At 34.4% G+C, this 22,745-nt stretch overlaps 1 protein-coding gene across 1 annotated transcript in view; it reads left to right on the top strand.

The window, feature by feature from the left end:
* Positions 1-22,745, top strand: part of LOC114341932 (neuroligin-like protein glit-1) — a 95,651-nt gene that overhangs the window by 16,966 nt on the left and 55,940 nt on the right. Inside the window, exons 3-4 of the mRNA XM_050663298.1 lie at positions 551-700; positions 10,142-10,504. Of these exons, the coding sequence (XP_050519255.1) occupies positions 551-700; positions 10,142-10,504 (513 nt within the window). The remainder of the gene's footprint in view (positions 1-550; positions 701-10,141; positions 10,505-22,745) is intronic.

Below are 22,745 nucleotides of genomic sequence, written 5' to 3'. Positions count from 1 at the left end.
ATAGGTGTTTCCATTAAACATTTTGAAGAAAAACAAATTTTAATTTTTTATATTCGAAAGTACCCTCTACCTATGGCGATTAAAATTAAATGCAATTATTTTATAGCAGATGTAAATTAATTCATCCACACTCTTTCTAATGACACTAATTTCGTTAAAATCGGTTAATCCAAACCAAAGTTATAGGTATTTATCCACAAATACTTTCCCACTCTCCCCCACCCTTTATTTGAAAAAATAAAAAAAAGTACTTGAACAACTTTGTGCAGAATTTAGGCCTCTTTCTGGTTTACTTATATAACACTTGGTATAATTGGGCATATTTCACAAAAAACTGGTTTTTAAATTTTTCTTCACAGGTTACGCCCCCTAGCGGTTATCCCAGAAACTTGAAAGTTATTTCCAGCGATTTCTCTTGGCCACTTTTACTAAGGAATTGTTTCTCCTAAAGTTATAACATGAATAGTTTCTGATATATAGCCGAGAGATCGGCTTATTGGACCACCCGGGATATTCGTTTTATAAAATTAAAATGAAATGTTTATTTTAGCCTCCAAGACTTCATAAAAGCTGGCAATTAATGCAAGCAGTGGATTTTGGTCCAGCATGTCCACAACCAGCTAGATACACAGGTGCTACTTTAGGAATACGAGATGTTGATGAGGATTGCTTATACCTTAATATTTTTACACCTGACATGGTAAGTTTTGACTTCATTCGATGTTGCATTGCAAAGAAACATCTGTTTCCCGCCATTATTCGCGTTTCAACTTCTTGTTCTATTTTGTTGTCATTGGTGATTGTTGCTCCCAGATATTTAAATTCTTCAAGCATTTTGAAGTTCGTTTATAGTAGTTTTGTCTTCTTCGTCGTCATTCTTGTTTTGAAATGACCATGTCGCACCCTCAGTAATATAAGGGCTTAACTCAAAATTTGTATTAACTGTGATTTTAAATGATACGGGCACAAAATGAAATTCTCAAAATGAAAAAACATGAATGGTTCGGTAAATATATTTGTGCCTCTCTCTCACTCTTCCGGCCACCTCTGGTTTTTACTGCTACAAGGAAGCAATCAGTAACATGTCTTTCTATGACGAAAATCCTGGTTAGTTTGTGTTTTAAAATTTTGTATTATATAGAATACTTTTTAGTTGAGCCGGTATATTATGCAAAATATAATAAATAAATGGGTCTAATTCATAATAGATCGCTGTTTTACATAAACAGTGACAGGGCATTAATAATATAAGGGGTCAAACTTAACAGTTCCTTATTTCTGTTATGTTTTTTGTACTATACGGGACTAACTTAAAAGTATTTTTTTCAATTACATGTAATTAATGGAATTTATTTGTATTCATTTTTTTTCTCATTTCTATTTATGTAGTGTAGTATCAAATAACAAATCTGCCAAATTTCACATTTATAACTTAAATAATAATCATGTTATTTGAAAAATTAGCTATAATTTTGGAAACCAGAATCTTTAAACGCGATTTCCCAAAAATCTACTTTTTCGAATTGTGCCTCTATATTACTGAGGGTGCGATGTATTTTGTTTTGTCTCCATTTATTTCTAAGCCGATATTTAATTCTTTAAAGCTCGAGAAAATATGCCTAACTTCTAATATTGATTATGCTACTGCATCTACGTCATTGGCAAAGTAGAGATGTGTAACACAGTGACGCCTATGACACAGTTCAACACACCAACACAGCGTATTAAAATCTTATATCTATGATTAAAATACTTTGTGATAAAGTGTCGTACGCAGTGTTGATTTCAGTTGACACAGTGTTAGTTACTTTTTCACTAATCTTCAACATGCATGGAATGAATTACACTTCACGCAATAAAGTGTATGTTAAATAAATTCCATCATTTGGCAACTATGTGTATAGCTACATTTAGAATTCCTTTAAGGGCTCAAGCGTAATAAGGGTATCGTTTGAAATCGTTTCTCGTTCGATGACCTTCTAAATAACATGTCAACTTGTGTACTGTTTCGGCAATCGGCATGACTCATAGCTCTCGTCAAAAACCATTACCTTCTTAACACTGGCCCAGTGTTTCGGTACTCTGTACGGTACTCGGCAACACATAATACTGAAGCATGGTGTCATGACACTTTATTGTGCCGATACATTTTACTGATACAGGCGGATGTGTCAGTGTGATTGTATCAACATTCAAAAATTTACGGTGTTACCCTTGACTATGGCAGAGGCGAGTATGATTTTTGCTCTCCGAGTAGCTATGTCTGGTTTGATTTTTGGATAAATTTTTCGCATGGCATGTTCTAGGGCCAGTGGTGGGATCACGATCGCTAGAATGGTAGAATGCTGACGTCACGTTGCCTAGCAACCGTCGATTATCACCTGCAAGCGTGAATTTGGTATCACGATGGCAAAAATGGTCGTTTCCAGTCGGTATTTATCCCCACCCTTGTAGAATAGAAATCGTCCTCAAACTAGTACTTCTTAGTTGTAGAAAGGACGGTTAATCTCTTTCTTTCTCATGTTGATAAATTCTTTCTACAATTCTACCGATCGTGATCCCACCACAGGTGAAACAACAATGGGGACAACGGATCTCCCTATCTCAGTCCAGAACTTAAGCATTTGATATTTTTCCCCTATTCTAACTTGTGCAAAAATATAATTCACTATATCAAAATCTAGGCAACACAGAAAGAGAACCTGAAGATATGCTAAAGTTTACAGCGTTCGATGGAAAAGAATATAAATTTAAACGAGTAAAGCACTTTACATATTTAGGTGCCATACTAGATGAAAAAGTACACGAGCAAAATGAACTAAAGCACAGGATAGTTAAAGGTAACCGAAAGGTCGGCAGTTTAAAATAATTATTAAAGTCAAATTACGTATCAAGAAAGATGAAAATCAGAATATACCAAACTGTAATAAGAGCAACAGTCACCTACGGATGTAAGACATAGGTACTAAACAAAACAGAAGAAGAAATGATAGAGGTGTGAACGCAAGGTACTGAGGACTATTTTCGGGGGGAAAAATACGGCAGACGGTTTGCAAAGAAGAACTAATCAAGAATTAAAGATGCTTTACAAGGAACCAAGTATAACAAGATACACAAAGGCACAAAGAATCAAGTGGGCAGGTCATGTAGAGAGGATGGATAGGTCAAGAATGCCAAAGAAGATACTGTTAAGAAGACCAGTTGGGACAAGGAGACGAGGTAGACCAAGAAAAAGATGGCACGAAAAGTTTCAAGAAGATATAGGATCGATGGAAATTACAGACTGGAAAGAGAAATCGAAAAATAGGATACAGTGGAGAAACATAGTGCAGCAATTTTTACATAGACATTAAATCAAATTAGTTAACAGGGGTAGCCAAACTGTGGCTCGCGAGCCACATGTGGCTCTTTGGAGGATTATTTGTGGCTCTCAATAAATGTACCTGAATTACTTTTAATTTTAGTGTTTTAAAATATCTTAAATTACTGACAACAAATATAAAAGACTGTAACATCATGACTTAAACAAGGAGACCCCTTATCACCGTTACTGTTCAATTTGGCCTTAGAATATATAATAAGTAAAATATCATCTGAGCTGACAGGGGGATTTGCGAATCGAAGATCAAAACTATTGTTGAGACGTGAAAATGTGTTTTCACAACTCGAGGAAGAAACAGGTTGTCGGGGAATTCGAATAAATGAAGAAAAGACGAAATACATGCTAGTAACCAAAAATCCAAGACCATGAGTTTGGCAGAACATAACACATAACTAATAATGACCACAACTTCGAAGTAGTAAAATAGTTTAAATATCTAGGGGCGCTAATCACAGATGACAACCACATATAAACATAGGTCTCAGCAAGAATAGCTGCGTGGAAAAGAGCAGGGTCGATTCTCACTATACCTCCCGTTTACTTTCAATACGCATGGCATTCCGTTTCCATAAAATATTATTAAATACAAATCATATAGTATATGCCCACTTTCCGTTACGTTTACCTACCATTCCCGAAGCATTGAGTTCAATATCGGCCACGTATTTTTCGGCGACGTCTCGGTTACCCTATGGATAATGTGAATATTGCTATTACCTCGCAGTTCAGCCACGTATTTTTTTCTACGACAAGGTGTGACTTGTCGGGTACGGGTAGAGTATGGATTGGGGGAATACGTAGCGGTTATGGATAGGGGGAATACATGGTGAGAAAAATTTGGACAATTAAAAAATTTATAGAACTTGTCTGACATGACTTTTTAATTTTGAAAATAAAAAATACAGTGATAATACATTTAAAGACGGCAATATTTTGGACGGCTGTTGCCAAGGAATATTTTCTTCATCCAATATCTTCTTAAGCAATTCCGCTGGTTCATCGGCGGATTGATAACCTCTACGGAATATTGTCACTCCATTTTTTGCTTGTTCGGCCGATACTTCTATCGATTGGTGATTTATTTCTTGCTATTTTGACCACACGTGTCTCTCTATTCTGCTATGTGGTTGTTCCATTCTTTTTTCTTCTATTTAGTGTCCATTCGTTTATACACCCTGGGATATATAGTCCTGAACATTTCAGGGACTACCTTCTTCGCTTTCCGGTGACACAATTATAATATGTCTGCTTGTTCCAACTGCGTCGCTTCACTAGAAACAAATTTAGAGAACTATAGGTTCTTCCAAGTTGTGCGTTACCTTTTTCGCTTTCTGGTGACACAATAATTATAATATATCTGCTTGTTTCAACTCCATTGCTTCACCAGAAACGAAGTTAGAAAACTATAGGTTCTTCCAAGTTGTGCGTTACCTTTTTTGCTTTCCGGTGACACAATTATAATATACCTGCTTGTTGCAACTCCGTTGCTTCACCACAAGCGAAGTTAGAAAACTATAGGCTCCTCCAAGTTGAGCGTTACCTTTTTCGTTTTCTGGTGACCCAATTATAATATATCTCTTGTTCCAACTCCGTTGCTTCAAAACTATAGGCTCCTCCAAGTTGTGCGTTACCTTTTTCGCTTTCTGGTGACTCAATAATATATCTGCTTGTTACAACTGCGTTGCTTCACCAGAAACGAAGATAGAAATCTATAGGTTCTTCCAAGTTGTGCGTTACATTTTTCGCTTTCCGGTGACACAATTATATATTATCTGCTCGTTCCAACTGCGTTGCTTCACCAGAAACAAAGTTAAATTTTTAATTTATGAATGTTTTTTATATTGATAACAATTTCCGAAGTGAAAGTCGAAACGTCAGGTAAACTTGATTTCAAACTCGAATTGTGGCTTATGCCCAAATAAAATAGTAAATCTTATTTTGTATTTCTCACGCCGCGGCGCGCCGGTAAGAAAACAAAAATGTGAAATAACCTTTTTTCCATTGGTCCGCATGTATATTTTACATTTCTATTATTAAATTTTCTTCAGACCACATTCAAGCCGGAAAAAACACGTGTATTCGAATCAAAAATTTAGGGTAAAATGTTACGAAACCGGTACAAAATGTGTGGAATATTAAATGGGGAAAGTAAACGCGACGTCTAGTGAGAATAGTGGTTAAATTAATGGAGAGTGTATGGAACGTGTATGGGAAGTAAACGGAACGTATAGTGAGAATAGAATTTTAATGGGAGGTGTATGGAAAGTAAACGGGAGGTATAGTGGGAATCGACCCTATACTCCCTATCATCATTATTAAGATCTTAAGCTGCTAAAAAGACAATCATCATCATTTTTTTTTTGCCTTATCCCTATGCGGGGTCGGCTTCCCTAATTGAATTTCTCCACACAATTCTATCTGGGGTCATATCAATGTTAATCCCCTTTACCATCATATCCAGCCTTATCGTCTCCCCCATCCCCGTCTTCCCCCCAGGTCTTCCTCTCCTACTCCTTCCAGGGATCTGCACTTCAGGTATTCTTCGTATTGGGTGATTAACTTCTTGACGTTGAACATGACCAAACCATCTTAACCTATGCTTTCTCATTTTGGCATCATTTGGTGCCACACCTAGACTTCCCCTAATATACTCATTTCTAATTTCATCCTTCTTTGTCACTCCACTCATCCATCTAAGCATTCTCATTTCCGCCACATGCATTCGTTGTTCCTCTTTCTTTTTCACTGCCCAACATTCAGTTCCGTACATCATAGCCGGTCTTATGGCTGTTTTATAGAATTTTCCCTTCAGCTTCATTGGAATTTTTCTGTCACACAAGACACCACTCGCTTCTTTCCACTTCATCAATCCAGCTCTAATTCTACTGCATGCATCTCCATCTATTTCTGCATTACTCTGTAATACCGATCCTAAGTACTTAAAACTATTGCTTTTCACAATCTTTTCACCATCTAAAGATACCATTTTATTTGTAGTAACTCCATCTTTAAATGAACATTCCAAATATGTACTCTGTGTTTGTCCTACCAAGTTTTAAACCTTTTTCCTTCAGAGCTTGTCTCCACTGTTTCAGTTTTTGTTCTAAGTCTCTTTCACTATTTCCTACTAACACTACATCATCAGCATACATTAGGCACCATGGAATGCTACCCTGTAGTTTTTCTGTTATCTGGTCCAAAACTAATGAGAATAAGTAAGGACTAAGCACCGAGCCTTGGTGCAATCCTACTTTCACCTGAAATTTATCAGTCTCCCCCACATCTGTCCTAACACTAGTCGTTACTCCCTCATACATATCTCTCACAATCTCTCGAGAAACTCTATCATATGCTTTCTCAAGATCAATGAATACCATATGAGCGTTGGTCTCTTTATTCCCGCATTTTTCCATCAGTTGCCTTACAATGAAAATTGCATCTGTTGTTGATCTGCCCTGCATAAAGCCAAATTGATTATCGGATATTTCGGTTTCTTCACGTATCCGTCTATCAATTACTCTCTCCCATATTTTCATGGTGTGGCTAACTAGTTTTATAGCCCTGTAGTTTGTACATTGTTGTATGTCTCCCTTGTTTTTTTAGACAGGTACTAATATACTGCTTCTCCATTCGTCTGGCATTTGTCCAACTTCCATAATTCTATTAAATAGACCTGCTAGCCAACTTATTCCTGTCTCTCCCAATGCTCTCCATAGTTCCCCAGGAATATCATCTGGTCCGACTGCTTTTCCTTTCTTTATTTTTTGAAGCGCTTGAGCCACTTCCTCGTTTGTTATTCTGATAACCATTGCTGTTACTGTCTCCGTTAACTCCACAGGCTGTCAAATTCTTCATTTAATAAACTGTCAAAATACTTTCTCCATCTCTTTTTGACACACTTTTCGTGAATTAGTATTTTGTTATTTTCATCTCGGATACAGCTAATCTAATTAAAATCTCTCTCTTTCTTTGCTCTCTGTTTGGCAATTTTATATATCTTTGCTTCGCCTTCCCTGGTATCATCAATTACTTTTAATGGGAAATAAGCCACAATTTTACCAAAAAAAAAATTTTTTTATTAATTTCATCAGTATTTTGTATTTTGACAACGAAACCCGATTTGGGCGTTAATAAAATCATTTTTTTGGTAAAATTGTGGCTTATTTCCCATTAAAAGTAATTGATTATAAAAATGCCACAAGAAAATAGCTTCAGAACAACATTCCCTGGTATCAGTTTGATCGCTAAAAAGACAATCTAAATCTAAATTAAGACTGTATGTAAATTATTCGCTCAATTGTTACATATGGAAGTGAAACATGGACTCTACATCAGCGGGAAATAATTGAGCTACTGGTGTTTGAAAGGAAAGTTCTCAGAATGATATTTGGCCTTCAAAGAGATGAATTGACAGGAGAGTGGAGAAGGCGCTTCAAAGCTGAATTGGTGACTGTGTATGGACTGAAAACATCGTAAGAGATATAAAAGCTAAGATAAGATGGGCAGGTCATGTGGTAAGAGTAGAGGAAGACAGTGTTTTTTGAAAGACGGTAGAAGGTCAGTAGCCGTCCGAGAAAAAGATTGAAGGATGATGAAGAATTGAAGTATCCTGAATTAGTAAAGGTTGCTTGTAGCAATAGGTTTGTTCGTAGAACGATCAGCAACCGTTGCCAACCATCAGACGCATGCGCGTTCGTAGTGTACGAACGCTAACTGTTAACTGCGCAACGCTAACTGTTCACTGCGCATGCGTCTGATGGTTGGCAACGGTTGCTGATCGATTGGATCGTACTACGAACAAACCTATTATTTGCATATTTGAAACAATGATGTGAACCATTTTATTTCACTTTAAAATTTGTGTAGTCCAAATAGTGAGAGAAAAATTTAATACCTTTTTTACACTTTTTAAATTATTGTTTAATTGCGGCTCGAGAAAAATTTCAAATTTTGAAAAATGGCTCGATTATCAAGGAGCTTGGCCACCCCTGTTATATAATGTACTCACGGACAAAATATTGCATATTTATCTTCAATCTTTATTATTTGTTTATTTTTTATCTTTGAAATGTTAAGTGTTTTATTTATTTATTTATTTATTTTATTTATTTATTTGATGTATTTTAATTTATTAGAGATAGATAAAAAACTAAACATAGTCTTTATAACCGAATATGCAATAACTTAACAAATTAAAAACATTGCATATTATGGAAAGTGTGCTTTGGCGTCTTGACAATTCTTGTTTGTCAATTAGAACTGACTTGCTCTTGAAATGTCAGTTAGAATATGTCAGTTGGAAAGTTTTATTTTTCGATTCTGCAGTTTTCTTGCTAATATGGCACATTTAAGCGAGCTAGTGTGTGCTAGAATTGTTACTTTAAGAAATGAGGGTTACAGACAAGAAGATATTGCGTGGATACCGAATATCCATCAGTCGACTGTTCCTCGTATAGTAAAGCGATACAATGAGACTGGGGAATACAAACGGCGACCTGGTCAAGGACGAAAAAGATGTACAACGCCAAGAGATATTTAAGAGTGAAATCTTTGCGAAATCGTACACTTACCTCCCCATCTCAAAAATGAATTACTGATCACAAGACAAGTTAATATAAGTGTCAAAACTGTGACTCGAAGACTTAAAGTGGTTGGTTTGAATCCAAAACGGCCTGCTAGAGTTGCACTTCTTCTACCACGGCATAAAACTCAAAGGTTGCGTTTTGCAAGAAGCCACGTTAACTGGAACGAACATCAATGGAAAAGAGTTCTTTTCACAGATGAAACGAGGATACAATTATGGAAGCCAGATGGAAGTGATCAAGTATACAGAAGGTCTGGGGAACGTTTCGCAGAATGTAATCTTGTACAAAATGTTAGTTTTGGTGACGGTTCCATAATGCTATAGGGTGGCATTATTTGGAAGACGGAGCTTATTGAGGTGAATACTCAAATGAATGCTGACTGGTATATACGGAACATCCTTGAAGAGCATGTTTTCCTTATGCCGTGCACATACCGCAGGAACAGTCATACAATATCTTGAGAAGGTTGGGGTTGAGGCTCTAGACTGGCCACCAATGAGCCCTGATGCAAATCCCATAGAACATATATGTAACATCCTATAAAGACGTATTCGAGCAAGAAATCCATCTCCAAACTCAACTGCAGAATTAAGAATTACTACACAGAAAGAATCGACTTCCGCTAGAAACCATCCAAGATATTCTGCGGAGCATGCCTAGAAGGATGCAGGCTATCATTAGAGTTAGAGGAGGAAATACTAGGTACTAAATTGTTACAATGTTGCCGTAAAAATTGTTCTATTGTCGTTATTGTTTCTTTTTCTAATTAAATGTTATAAGCAAAATCAGACTATTTCATTAATTTCTCTACAAATTAGTTGTGACTCTGCGATATGCAAGTTACTTGACAATAAATATACGTAGGAGAGTCCAGCTCAACTTAATTAGCAATAAAAAGTACAAAAATTTTTAAAAGGGCAAAGAAATACTTCAAAAATAAAATATGCAATGTTTTTGTCTGTGAGTGTATATAGAAAACATTAGTATATATTGTCATTTGTATTATGTAAAATTGTAATTGTTAAGTTGTAAAACCCTAGGCCTACAAGGCCTGTAGAGCATATTAAATAAAATATCAAAATAATACTTTTTGGTTGTGTATCCTTTAGATATAGTGCAAGATTATCAACATTTTTGTCCGTAATTTTCCATATATTCATTTTATATTTTTCAGACAGAAGGAACTGGACATAAATATCCAGTAATGATCTATATCCATGGAGGTGACTTCATTCATGGAGCTTCTAACACCTTTCCTGGTCACATCATGGCTACCTTCTACAAAGTTGTGGTTGTTTCATTTAATTACAGACTAGGAGCTTTAGGATTTTTGAGTACAGGTGATGTTAATTCTCCTGGAAATTATGGAATACTGGATCAAGCAATGGCTATAAAATGGGTCTATGACAATGCAGAACATTTTAATGGTGATCGAGATAGTATAACACTATTTGGACCTGGTGCTGGAGCTGCTTCTGCTGGGTTGCTGATGGTTGCTCCCCAAACAAGTCATATTGTTACTAAAGTAATTGCACAGGTAAGCAAATTTACTAAAATCTAGCAGTTAACTTGTTCAGTGCCCACGTCGGCAGGAGGGTTTCATCGAGGGTGCCGACGACGCACTAGTGTGGGATGTAGTATTGCGTTACCAAATGAATAATTTAAGTACGTGGTACCAGCCATGTGGTGTTTGTTGAAGATGGGCACCGAACATGTTAACAGAGTGTGGGAAAATATATCTAATGGAGAAATATACCTACTGATGGCAAAAAAAGCAAAATCCTAGAAGGACAAAAAATATTTTTTAAACATTTATTTATGGAAGTACACATTATAATATTGTTATTATTTGATAACATTATAAACAAATTTGCAACGTCATTTTCGTCAAAAAATTAATAATGAGTGGCACCTGTTTGATTTTCTATACATTCAGTTACTCTATTGAACGCATTAAGTGGTCTATATCATATTACTCATCCACATTATTCTGCCGTGCTTAAGGGTCGTGCTTAAAAGTGGTATCTCCTTTTTTGTGCCAAATGGAGTTATGATGTTATACATATAAACCTTTACATTCTACATCATTTTTCTTAACTTAAAAGTTGTAAAAGCTTATAAAAATAAAAATATATTGTTAAAAAAATTGTGGTATGTACAACAAAACAGCGCAGTAATAGTCTTAAACGTGGTATCTACTATTCCTTAGCTAGTAAGTGGTATGTTCTCAAAATTCTGTACATACCGCTTTTAAGACAAGTAATTCTGTAATTCACCGGCTTATGAATGCGCGCCTAAAAATGCATTGTTTGTTTTCATTTGACTTAAATCAAAGCAACAAATGTGTTAGTGTATAAAGAAATAAATATTTCATTTACAAAACTCGGCCATGAAGAGTGTGAAGCCTGTGAAACGTTTTTGCTACATAATCCGGAACATACAAAAGAAAATCCTTGTCATTTGTCATTTAAATACTCTTTGTCTAGTTGGTAGGCTGAACGAGCTTCATTTGCCTTGAAGATATGATTTTGCCACAATAAACAAACTTCGCAGTCTACACAGGCCATGCTAGGGATTAGTTTGAGAGACAAAATTCGAAATATCGACATTCGTGAAAGAACAAAGATTACTGATGTCGCAGAACGTATAGCAAGGCTCAAGTGGCAATGGGTCGGACATGTTGCCCGAGATAATCCCGAAAAATGGACACAGAGACTAACAAACTGGAGACCAAGAGAGAACAGGCGAGGAGTAGGCAGACCGCAGAAGAGGTGGGCAGATGATATCAAACAAGTCGCGGGCAAACAATGGATGATAATTGCCAAGAGTAGAAATCGATGGAAGCAAATGGAAGAGGCCTATGTCCAGCAGTGGACGAACACAGGCTGAAGAAGAAGTGATTAATCTAGGTTTTGTTTGGGTGGCTCTGGCGGCCTCGAGGGTAAGATGAGCGATGAAATATAGACTTGTCTGTTAAACGTCATACAGCAAGATAACCAAGCACTATGGTATGGAGTGCTATATGTTTACGAAGCAGATCACCCCTAGTTATTATTAATGGCCCTCTGACAGCTCGACGATATATTCGTTAAGTATGGTTTTACAACTGGTTTTACATCGCTATCTTCAAACCATTCCAAAATGTAAACGTTCAACAGGATAATGCAAGATCTCATATTGCCTGTGAAACCATGGAGTTCAACAAGAATCTCTTAGAGACTTTGGAGTGGCCATTAAGATCAGTTGATTTGTCACCCATTGAACATGTGGGCTATAAGATATAATACTGCCGTGCCTTTGCTTAAAAGTGGTATCTGCCAGAATTATGAAACTGAGAAAAAGGGGTTTAAAGTTGTAAGCACATTCTGACCCCATGTAAATTTATATTGTGTGATACTATGATGTATTTTATTTAGTAATAGGTAGATTTAAACTTACTGAATAAAAAAAATGGTAGATACCATTTTCAAGTCAAGAATTATTTATATTATTAACGGTGGTAACGTACTGCCAATGAAGATACCACTTTTAAGTTAAGAAAAATCATAATAATTGTTATATTTATAGATATAAAGCAGGAGGAGAAAAAAATGTAAACGAGTACATATAAATTGTTTATTCATGTTCATTTAAAGAAAAAAAACATGTAGGTAACGTTAGTATACTAAAGAAATAAATTTGAAAATAAAATTAAATAATTATTTTGCAAATAACCACAACGGATATTTTTTTAATCTTCTACGTTGCTTAGCAAATCAGTGGCGTTGTTGTTAACTTGCAAATGTTCCCAAAATGTAAGCCTATTTGCTGGCATTAAGGAAGATAAGGTTTTAATAATATTGGCCGTTCTTTCTTCAGTGATACCTTTTATTGGTTTATTCTTTTTGGTAAAAAGCCCTCAATTTTTCAAGTTCTCATTTTCAAAAAAATTTAGCTAAGTTCTTAAACTTGAGTTTTTTTCCTCTTATTGCTCGAATTTGCAGAATATTCTTTAGATAAATGCGCGGTTGTTGTTTCTTTAATTTATAAATTGAAGGATGATCATCCCATTCATAAAAATTTTCAGGTGTAATAATTTTTACTTTACTGGAATTAGCTTTTTGGACAACATCAACAAAATATTTAAAATCATATCATATCTTTGGAATTTTTTCATAGAAGCTTCTACTTGATGATGAAAATTGTCCGCAGACATAAACGTATGCCCAGATTCAAAGTATTTAATATCAATCACGTTAATAGAGACCTCTGGTGAGTTGACAATATAAGTTAAGAAAGTAAATAACCTCCAACTTTTATTTTGTGACGAACAGTTGTCTACCCATAACACAACATGTTCATAATCTCTCATTTCTAAAAAGAAATTGTAATACATGGTCACCAAGTCTCCTTTTTGCCTTCCTGCGAGGCCTTCATGCCAAAGTAGGGCAATTGGTATAACTTTTTTCTGTTTTCTGTCAATCGGAACAAAACTCTGATTGAATACAGTAAAACCTGCCATATCCGGATCAATATGGCGACAGACCGATCCGGATATGAAAAAATCCGGATATCAAGACCACCTTTTTTATAGTCTCTGAAACGTTTTCTCCTTCATACATTCCAGTAATCAACGCCGTCAGTAACTTTCGTCGATAGATAGAATAACTTGATCCATAGGCTGATAGAGGGATGTCACATTTGGGGGCAAAAAGACACTTTATTTCGCCATCTTTTAGTTCTTTTGGGTCGGGATGAGAGGGTGCATTGTTTAACAGCAGGACTGCCTTTCTCGGTAGATGCGGACGGCAGAACTGTCCGGATATGGCAGAACCGTCCGGATATGGGGAGGTCCGTATATGACAGGTCCGGATATGGCAGGCTGTACTGTACTATGATTCTTGGACAAAATATCGCCTTTTTAAACATATCCAATCTGGGGAGCATGGTAACTTTTTGAAGATTTCCCGAAAAATAGGTACACAGTTTTGTCATTTAAATACTCTTTGTCTAGTTGGTAGGCTGAACGAGCTTCATTTGCCTTGAAGATATGATTTTGCCACAATAAACAAACTTATTAATCACTTAAGCAGACAAAATTCAATTGACCATTCCAGTTTTGCCGAGCTCTGCACCATTCTAAGCGTCGAGCCTTATGCTGTGGGCTGTGGTATCAAATGTAACACCAAAAGTGGACGGTCAGCTCTCGGTCTCATTGCAAGTAAGGGCCAAACCAGACGGGCCACTCTGCAGCGCTACTCTGTGGATCCACAAAGTGGCTGAAACAGGTGATTTTCTAGCGCCGGCGACTACGCTGTGAAGTGGATCGTTTGGAAGGGTGCGGCGGGTAATGTAATGGGTGAGAAAAAACAGTAAGTTTAATCAAATGATTAAAAGCTTGCCGGCTAATATTTTTTAAAAAAAGTGTGTTCGTCAAAATCAGTGGTTGTAATGTCCATAGTTTTAAATATTTTATAAAATTTCAACGCTTTGGAAAACATACCAATAAACTCCATAAATGGAATTAAGAAGAAGCAGACAAAAACAGCTATATCACAGAAAGAACACATCAAAAATCAACCAGTACATCTGGTATCCTACAGGCGTAAAATAGTTTGATACAACCTGACAACTGAGCGAAAGTGAAAACATGTTAGCTTGCAACCCCCTTTTAACTGATATCTTATCGTTTTGTTTTCAACAACAAACAAAACCTTTTTTGACCTAGGATGGGACCCCACTATTTAACATAAATAAACAAACAAGATTGTAAGTATTTGTTTTGTTCAGTTCAAATGCATCCAATGTATAATAAAATGTAAATATAAATAGGGAAAACATTGCTTATGGGATTTATTCTTTTCGATAAGGCTACCTTCTTTAAAATCAGAAACAAATAATTCAAAGATGACGTCCCACACTTTTCCTCGGGTTCTTCTATCACATATATCCGATCTGTTTTGCACTTCAATCAAAAACCGTTCCGAATCGAAATTCAGTTTAGGTGCTCACCCTATAAATTCTCGTAAACATCTGCGGCAGCTACAAAAGTGGTCCGTCTGAATGACGTTTGCCACTAGTGGATGCCACTAGCAGTGAGGCTCGGCGACTGTGGCTGGCCACAGTCACTCGTCTGGGGTGCGACGTCCACTTCACATAAGAACCCACGGTAAATCATCGGAAGCTGCTTTGTGGATCCACAGAGTGGTCCGTCTGGTTTGGGCCTAATCTTTGGTTAAAGGAGGCCGCGCACTGAATCGGCTCGGCTAAGAACAATCGGCAGATTTTGTTATACATGGAAATAAATCAGCCACCGCGCACCGCTTAAGAACGTTCGACTCTGAACGGCCAGATCGTCTCGGATTCGGCGGAGAATGATAGCAGAGGCAAAAACTGCCGAACGTTCCGATGCCGTTGTGTATTTTAGCACGGGCTGGTAGTATGCTGTGATTTTTACCAGTATTTTATGCATTGAAAGGTACACGTCTGATTTTTAATAATCGCACTATGGCTGACGAACTTCTCATAGAAAGTGTGCGGGAATATGTAGTTTGTAATATTAGAGAGATATCAAAACCCTATTTATCATCGTCCTTTAATAAAAGATCCTTTATTTTGACATATACGCAAGCGCAGTATCACGTCCTTTATTTTTGTCCTGTAATAAAATACAGGCCGCCTGTATTTAAGGAAAAATAAAGGACAAAAATCTTTTAATAAAGGATCCTTTATTTTGACGTAACGTGTCAAAAATGTGACAAATTTGTCAAAAAAAGAAGAAACAAGAAAAGAAAGGCGTCTAACTTCATTTATATTTATGTTTTTATCACATCCCACATCTTTGGATATTTTTGATCTAAGTTGAAGTTTTGTTTATTAAAAAGAACTCCTAAAGAAAGGGACAAAAGTTTATTCTCAGATATAGATTATTAATGTTTTGACCCAAATCAATATAAAAAAGAATATTTAAGAGCATTAAGTTATTACAAAAAGTTTGTAAACAGGAATTTAAATACATACCTATAATTTTTGTAAATAATTTTAAAGTGTTTAATAATTACAATAATCAGACATAGAATTTCTTTACAACTCATTTAAACTCCAGACATTTTTGTATAGAAATAAATATTTTTAGTACAGATATAATATAAGATATACCTACCTAATTTCAATTAGGTAATTTGAATGCACAAATATATCATCATACATGGTACTTGAGACATTGTGGAAAAGTTTAGGATTTGTTAACAGTTAACATTCTGCATTCAAAGGTTGAGTTCAATTCAACAGATATATAACATAAATGGTATTAAAATATAAACGGGTTCATACAATAAATCAAAGGTTTAAGCGGTTTAAGTATTTATTTTTGAAATTTTAATTCTTTATGTATTAGAATCTATAACGTTTTGAACCAAAAATATTACACTTTCATTTTCGTGCCATCAGCTTTTGTTTATTTAAATATACTGTCAAAATAATTCATCCACCATAAAGCTAATTCCTCTATTATTTTTGTCCTTTAAAACACTTACTTTACTTTATCGTGTCCGGACATAGAATTTCAGCCCAGTTTTGGGTTTGGGCTATGTCTGTTCCATCTTTGTTGCCGAGCCACAAATCTTCGAGGGTACAAGGATAGTTGCTGCATGTAAGACGATGTTCCATATTCTGTATTTCTCCAGTCACAGTTCACATCATCTTGGTCTATTTTCCCCCATTTTAGAATGTTTGATTTTACTGGAGCGACCCCTGTTCTTATCCTATTCATAGTTTCCTTTGTTTTAAAGTCTAGGTCTAGAGATTGGCCGGTCCATTGAACCTAGGGAAGAGGAAAATACTCATCCTGCACTGTTCCAAGGAAGCTTTTCCTGGATTTTAGTCGCTTTTGTGGCATTCGAGCTTTGTATAGGGCATTCCACTCATCCACAATCTGTTTAATTTCCTATATGTGCTCTGCAACGCATCTGTGTATCAACGGTTCTACAAAACCTGTTAAAACAATTTGTTTGTTCATATATTTTTGCTAGTTGTGGAAGTCCTTTTAACGGAAAGTGATAACATATTTTAACGGATACATAAAATCAAACACCAATATGTATTTATAAATTTATTAAAAAACTGCTAATAATAAAATACTTAAAATCAGACACCAATATTAAACTATATATACTATATTACTATACCTATTTATTTTTAACTTATTAGCAAACTGCAGTCCAATAAAAATAAAATTATCAACATTAACCATTTACACTTGCCTTAAATTGAGAATAATTTTAACACAAACAAACACACACAAAATTTAGTTGCAGTTGCACTAGATTTGCTCCTGGTTGAAAATGTACTGCCACAGCTTGTTCGATTAAATCGCAGCACCTTCATATTTGTTAGTACATGTAAAACTGAAGAAGCTCATATTATTCTTTGAATAAAAGGTAACTTGCATCTTATTTCACATATTAATATTTAAAATCTTCTCTTCAAAATACCAGATGTTCTTTCAATAACAATAATTCTTGAAGCAATTTGTGATTAATAGTTATACAGCACTTCAACTGCTGTCTGAAGATTTTGCAATGGTGTCATTAGGTGGTTGAGCACTGGATATACCCTAGCAAATACATTGTTCATAAATTCTCTATTTCATATATGTATATGCAAAAGTATTTAACAACTAATATAGTATCTCTAATTTTTTCACTTCCATGTTGTACAATGAGTATTATGGGTTATGTTGTTCTTTAAATGACAAAATAATTAAATTCAACCATGTTATTTTAATTTTTATCTTTTATTTATAAGATCTTATTAAAGGAGGTAACAAATAGAATTTTATAGGTTATTTACGTTATTTTTACATTTACAAAATTATTTAATGTCATTTGTCAAAATAAAAGATTTCTTAAAGCTGCGTTTCGAGTGGTTTCGATAACTCTCATTGCACATGTCCTGTATTTGTCCTTTATTAAAAGATCCTGTAATAAAGGAACTTTTAACTCCGAGTTTCGATATTTCTCTATTATTGTCAATGAGAAATTAATTATCGAGGAAGTTTTCTTGTGGGGAGACGTGCATTAACAACTAAAAAACAATATTTCATAATGGAAATAAGTCCAAAAGACTTATCAAGAACTGATAAAATAAAGTTTGAACTTGAATTTAGATATTTCAAAAATGATATTTTTTACTTATGGTTTTGAGCCTTGAAAATCATCATTCGTTCTTTTTGCAATTTTAAATTGTTTATAACTCGAAAACGATCAACTCTGAATAAAAATTACAAAAGACCTTTTTTCTTTAGAATGATCCAAACAATCTGAAATAATATCTGCCCGGGTCGAAATTTTTTTTTCCAAATTTATAAAAAAAAAGTTATTTTTTAATTAATAATTAATTATAGTTAGATTAACATTAGATCGGGCACCCCTTGTTTTTTGTAATTGTTAACATGCTAAATTACATATCCAGTAATTTTTATCCGATAAATAGCTTAGTGAAGTTCGACCTTACATCGTTTAGACTAATTAATTTTAGATGAAAATTGGGATAATTTAGAGTGACCGCTAGCCTTTCTTCAGGAGATATTGATTTTCGAAAGTTGGTGTCCTGCTTTCTAAGGAGTAATAGCTCAACCAGTTCATAAAATTTAGCACTAGACATTCGAAAAACTTTTCGTCATCTTCGAGTAGGTCGGGAAACAAATGATAAAATTCTCCATAAGTTTCTCGCTTTAAATTAACGTTATGAATCCAATATATTAGTTTTTGTATTTCATTGCACGCTAAGACAATCATAACATCTTCAGAATCTGATGAACTAGAACTCATTTTTAAAATGACTAAAGTCTATATCACATTGTTGCTGACACGAAACTGCCGATTAGCCCGATCAGGGAACACAAAATTTTACGAAAGCCTCCAAAAAAATAAAGGAATGATGAAAATTTGGGAATAGGTAGTTGAAATTGTCTATTAAAAGTTTACAATTCTACATCCCCTCCATTTTACAAAAATTGGGAAATACCGGTTGAAAAATATTTTCTCGGGGGTGAAAAAATATACGTTCAAAATAAGTCCGAAATTGGATAAAATGACCAATTCTAAGTAACTTTTGTTCTATAGAGTTTTTTCACTAAGTCAATACTTTTCGAGTTATTTGCAAGTGAATATGTTCATTTTTAACAAAAAAAACATGTTTTTAGACGGTTTTTCGCAGATAAATCAAAAAGTAAGTATTATAGCAAAAAAAATATCGCTTATAAAAAATTTTAAAAAAATGGTGTATGCATGAGGTCTGTAGACCCAGTAGAAGCAGAGTCGTAGCTAATGAAAAGTAGGTTCTTCTTCGTCAAATTCCAAATCGAATATTTCAATTTGAAATAACCCAAAAACGGAGCACTTCTCGGGGAAAATTCATTACAATTTTTTTAAAATGTTTAAAAAAAGGTTTAGTTTTGTTTTTTAAAAAAACTTCTAACATTAAAAATAAATGAGTTACGCTCAAAATATTGTTGGTCCTTTTTATTTTTTGGTAAAAATATCGGGAAAATCACTCCCTAATTAGCTTTCCATATAAAATTAATCGTTAACTCTTCACAAGTTACTTTACTTATGTATTGTTTATATTATCTATAAGTTTCATTGGTTCAAAGTGCTCATTTTTGAAAAAAATTGGGTTTAAAATAAAACATTTTTTTTTATTTTGAAAAAAATGGAATTAACTTAAAAATTATTAAGCGGACTTTACATCAAGGCTATGCAAGTCCCATGCTATGCAAGTCCGTCTTGCATGGCACATCTCTTGCCTAGCATGGTCTTTTTACATCGGAGCTATTTCTGTGCAATTTTAGATACGACTTTTATTGTTGCCAACAGAAGAAATATTTCAATATTTGAGGTTATTTTATTGTATATAAATACTGATGTAAACTTAAATAAACAATATAATTATTATACAATTTATAAAAACACAAAGGTAAAGGATGTCAACAGAAGTAAAGAAAACATTGTTGTTACTAAATGTTGCTGTTGTAGCAACAATGATGACAAATAAAAAGAACAGAAAACCTCGAAAATACTGGGTCAAACCTTGGTTGAATGCAGGACTGAGAAATTTGAGGTTGCCCCAAGAGTTCTTGGATGCTAGCGACCTGCAAAGTTTGAAAAACTTTCTTAGAATGGACGAGTGCACTTTCCTTAAGCTCCTGGAAAAGATTAATCCACTTAATTCAGAAAAAAGAAAAAAGATAAAGTAAAGATAGGTTATGTTTTTCTTTTACTGTCTGTAACTGTATAACTGTAATAAATTTTGTTAGGTTGGCAACATGAATTTTGACAACAACTTGCACCAAAATAGCATGAAAAATAGAACATGTTTTAATTTTTCGTCTAGCACAGGAATTGCATGGAAATAGCGCGTGGGCATGCGCAGTGGCGTGATCTGTCTTGCATGGCTCTTGCCTAGCATGAAAATAGCATAATGTAAAACTGCCATTAGTAATACCAAAAATCTCAAGGAGTAATAAAATGTACGTTTTGCTTTTCAGAATATTTTTGATTTTTTGTTTTATTGTTAGACAAGAATTGGTTGCTATGGCTGTTCAAAATTTGCCTAAACTCGTGATTAGTTACTCGTTCGAGCAATTTTAACTACAGCTTTTTCAAAAATAGGCAGTTTGAACGGATGAAACTTACAGATCATATAAATAATACATAATCAAAGTAACTTGTCAAGTGGTAATGATAAAATTTATTTGTGATGCTAATTAGGGGGTGATTTTCGCGATTTTTTTACCAAAAAAATAGAAGGGACCAACAATATTTTGAACGTAACTCACTTACTTTTAATGTTAGAAGTTTTTTTTAACAAAAATAAACCTTTTTTTAAACACTTTAAAAAAGTTTAAATGAATTTTCCCCGAAACGTGCTTTTCGTTTTTTGGTTATTTCACGTTGAAATATTCGATTTGGAATTTGACGAATAAGAAACTAATTTTCATTATCTACAACTCTGCTTCTACTGGGTCTACAGACCTCAAGCATACACCATTTTTTTCAATTTTTTATAAGCTATATTTTTTCGATAAAATACTTACTTTATGAGTTATCTCCGAAAAATCGTCCAAAAACATGTTTTTTTTTTGTTAAAAATGAACATATTCACTCTCAAATAACTCGAAAAGTATTGACTTAGTGAAAAACTCTATAAAACAAAGGTTATTTAGAATTAGTCATTTTATCCAATTCCGGTCTTATTTTGAATGTATATTTTTCACCTTCGAAAGGAAGTATTTTACAAAAATGGAGGGATGTAGAATTGTAAACTTTTTCTTGTATAATAATAGACAATTTCAACAACCTATTCCCAAATATTCATCCTTTCTTTATTTTTTTTTGATTAGATTGTTCTTTGATCGGGCTAGATGTGCCGATGCCGAGGAGACCGAGTCAGTGCGCGGGTACACTTTGCCGATCGTACCGTTCCGAGCCGACCGGTCCGAGCCGATTCAGTGCGCGGCCTCCTTAACTGTTCTTCTTAAGACTACTCCTCCTGTAGTTGTAAAACGGTCTTACAATGTTCTAGGACGTTCAGACTCTCCATGACGCCGATAAGTCTCATTAATGAACCACTTCCTCCAAACTCTTTAACACCATTCATGGATTAGCTTCAACTCTTTGTGAAATTTTCAGTAAACCAAAACCGGCCTCTTTCATGCCTACAATGCGTTCTTTTTCAAAGTCGCTTAAATGACGAAATTGCCAACGACCACGAACTCTTGGCATTTTAAATTTTTTGGGTAAATCAAAAACAGTCCAAAATGATTGAAAATTACAAATAAACCAAAGTTAAATACACAGAAATAAACGTTATCTTTTTTCTTTTTGCGAAAAGAAAGAAAAAACATCATTTAAAAAAAAGATAGCGGGGTAAAAACTGTGTCACAATGTGATATGTCATATTATATATTTATAAGAGTAGTTTCATACTCTTATTCTTGTAAGAGATAGCTGTATGAATTCATCTAAAAAAGAGTTTATTTACAATATGTACAAGATAGATTAAAAACATTAATATAACTAAAATAACTTAAAAATACAAACCTAAAAAAGAGAATCAAGAACAATGCTATTTCTTATGAGTTTTTGACAACTATCAAATAATTTACAAAACGTCAGTCAAACTACAAACTACAATTATAGAGTCATGCCGCCTAAAACTACAAATACCCTAAATTATCGAAATGTTGTTTTATTAAAAATAAGCATAGTTTTATTTTTATATCCCCCCACCAACAGGTATGACAAACCACTAAAGTCTAGGTTGGTCACAAGGCATCAATTTTGAGATGTGAAAATAATGCATATCGTTCCTTTTGTATCCAATATCTATTTCATATAACGTATTTGAAATTCGTTTCTTTATTTGAAACGGGCCTAGTCTTATTTCATCAAGCTTTTTTCTATTTAGCTTGGATTTATTTTCCACATATGCCCAATCTCCTTCTTTAAATTCATAGAATTTTCTATTTTTGTCATACAGTTTTTTGTTATATTCATGATGTACTGAATTTTTATAAGCTATTTGCTTATCTTTTGACAAATTTCTTGTTTCACAAAGTTCCTCGGGAACAATCGGATCCGCTTTTCCAAAAAGCAAATATTCTGGGCTGTATCCGGTTACGGAATGATCTGTTCTATTATATTCATCTATACATTCTTCAGCTATTTTTGTCCATGCTCTACTTCTAGTTTCATTTAATTTGCATCGTATCCTATTAACTAATGTTTGATTAAGTC

Source organism: Diabrotica virgifera, chromosome 10 (assembly GCF_917563875.1).
Source record: "Diabrotica virgifera virgifera chromosome 10, PGI_DIABVI_V3a".
In the NCBI taxonomy this organism is placed as follows: Eukaryota; Metazoa; Arthropoda; class Insecta; order Coleoptera; family Chrysomelidae; genus Diabrotica; species Diabrotica virgifera.
This window is presented reverse-complemented; position numbering and strand designations above follow the sequence as displayed.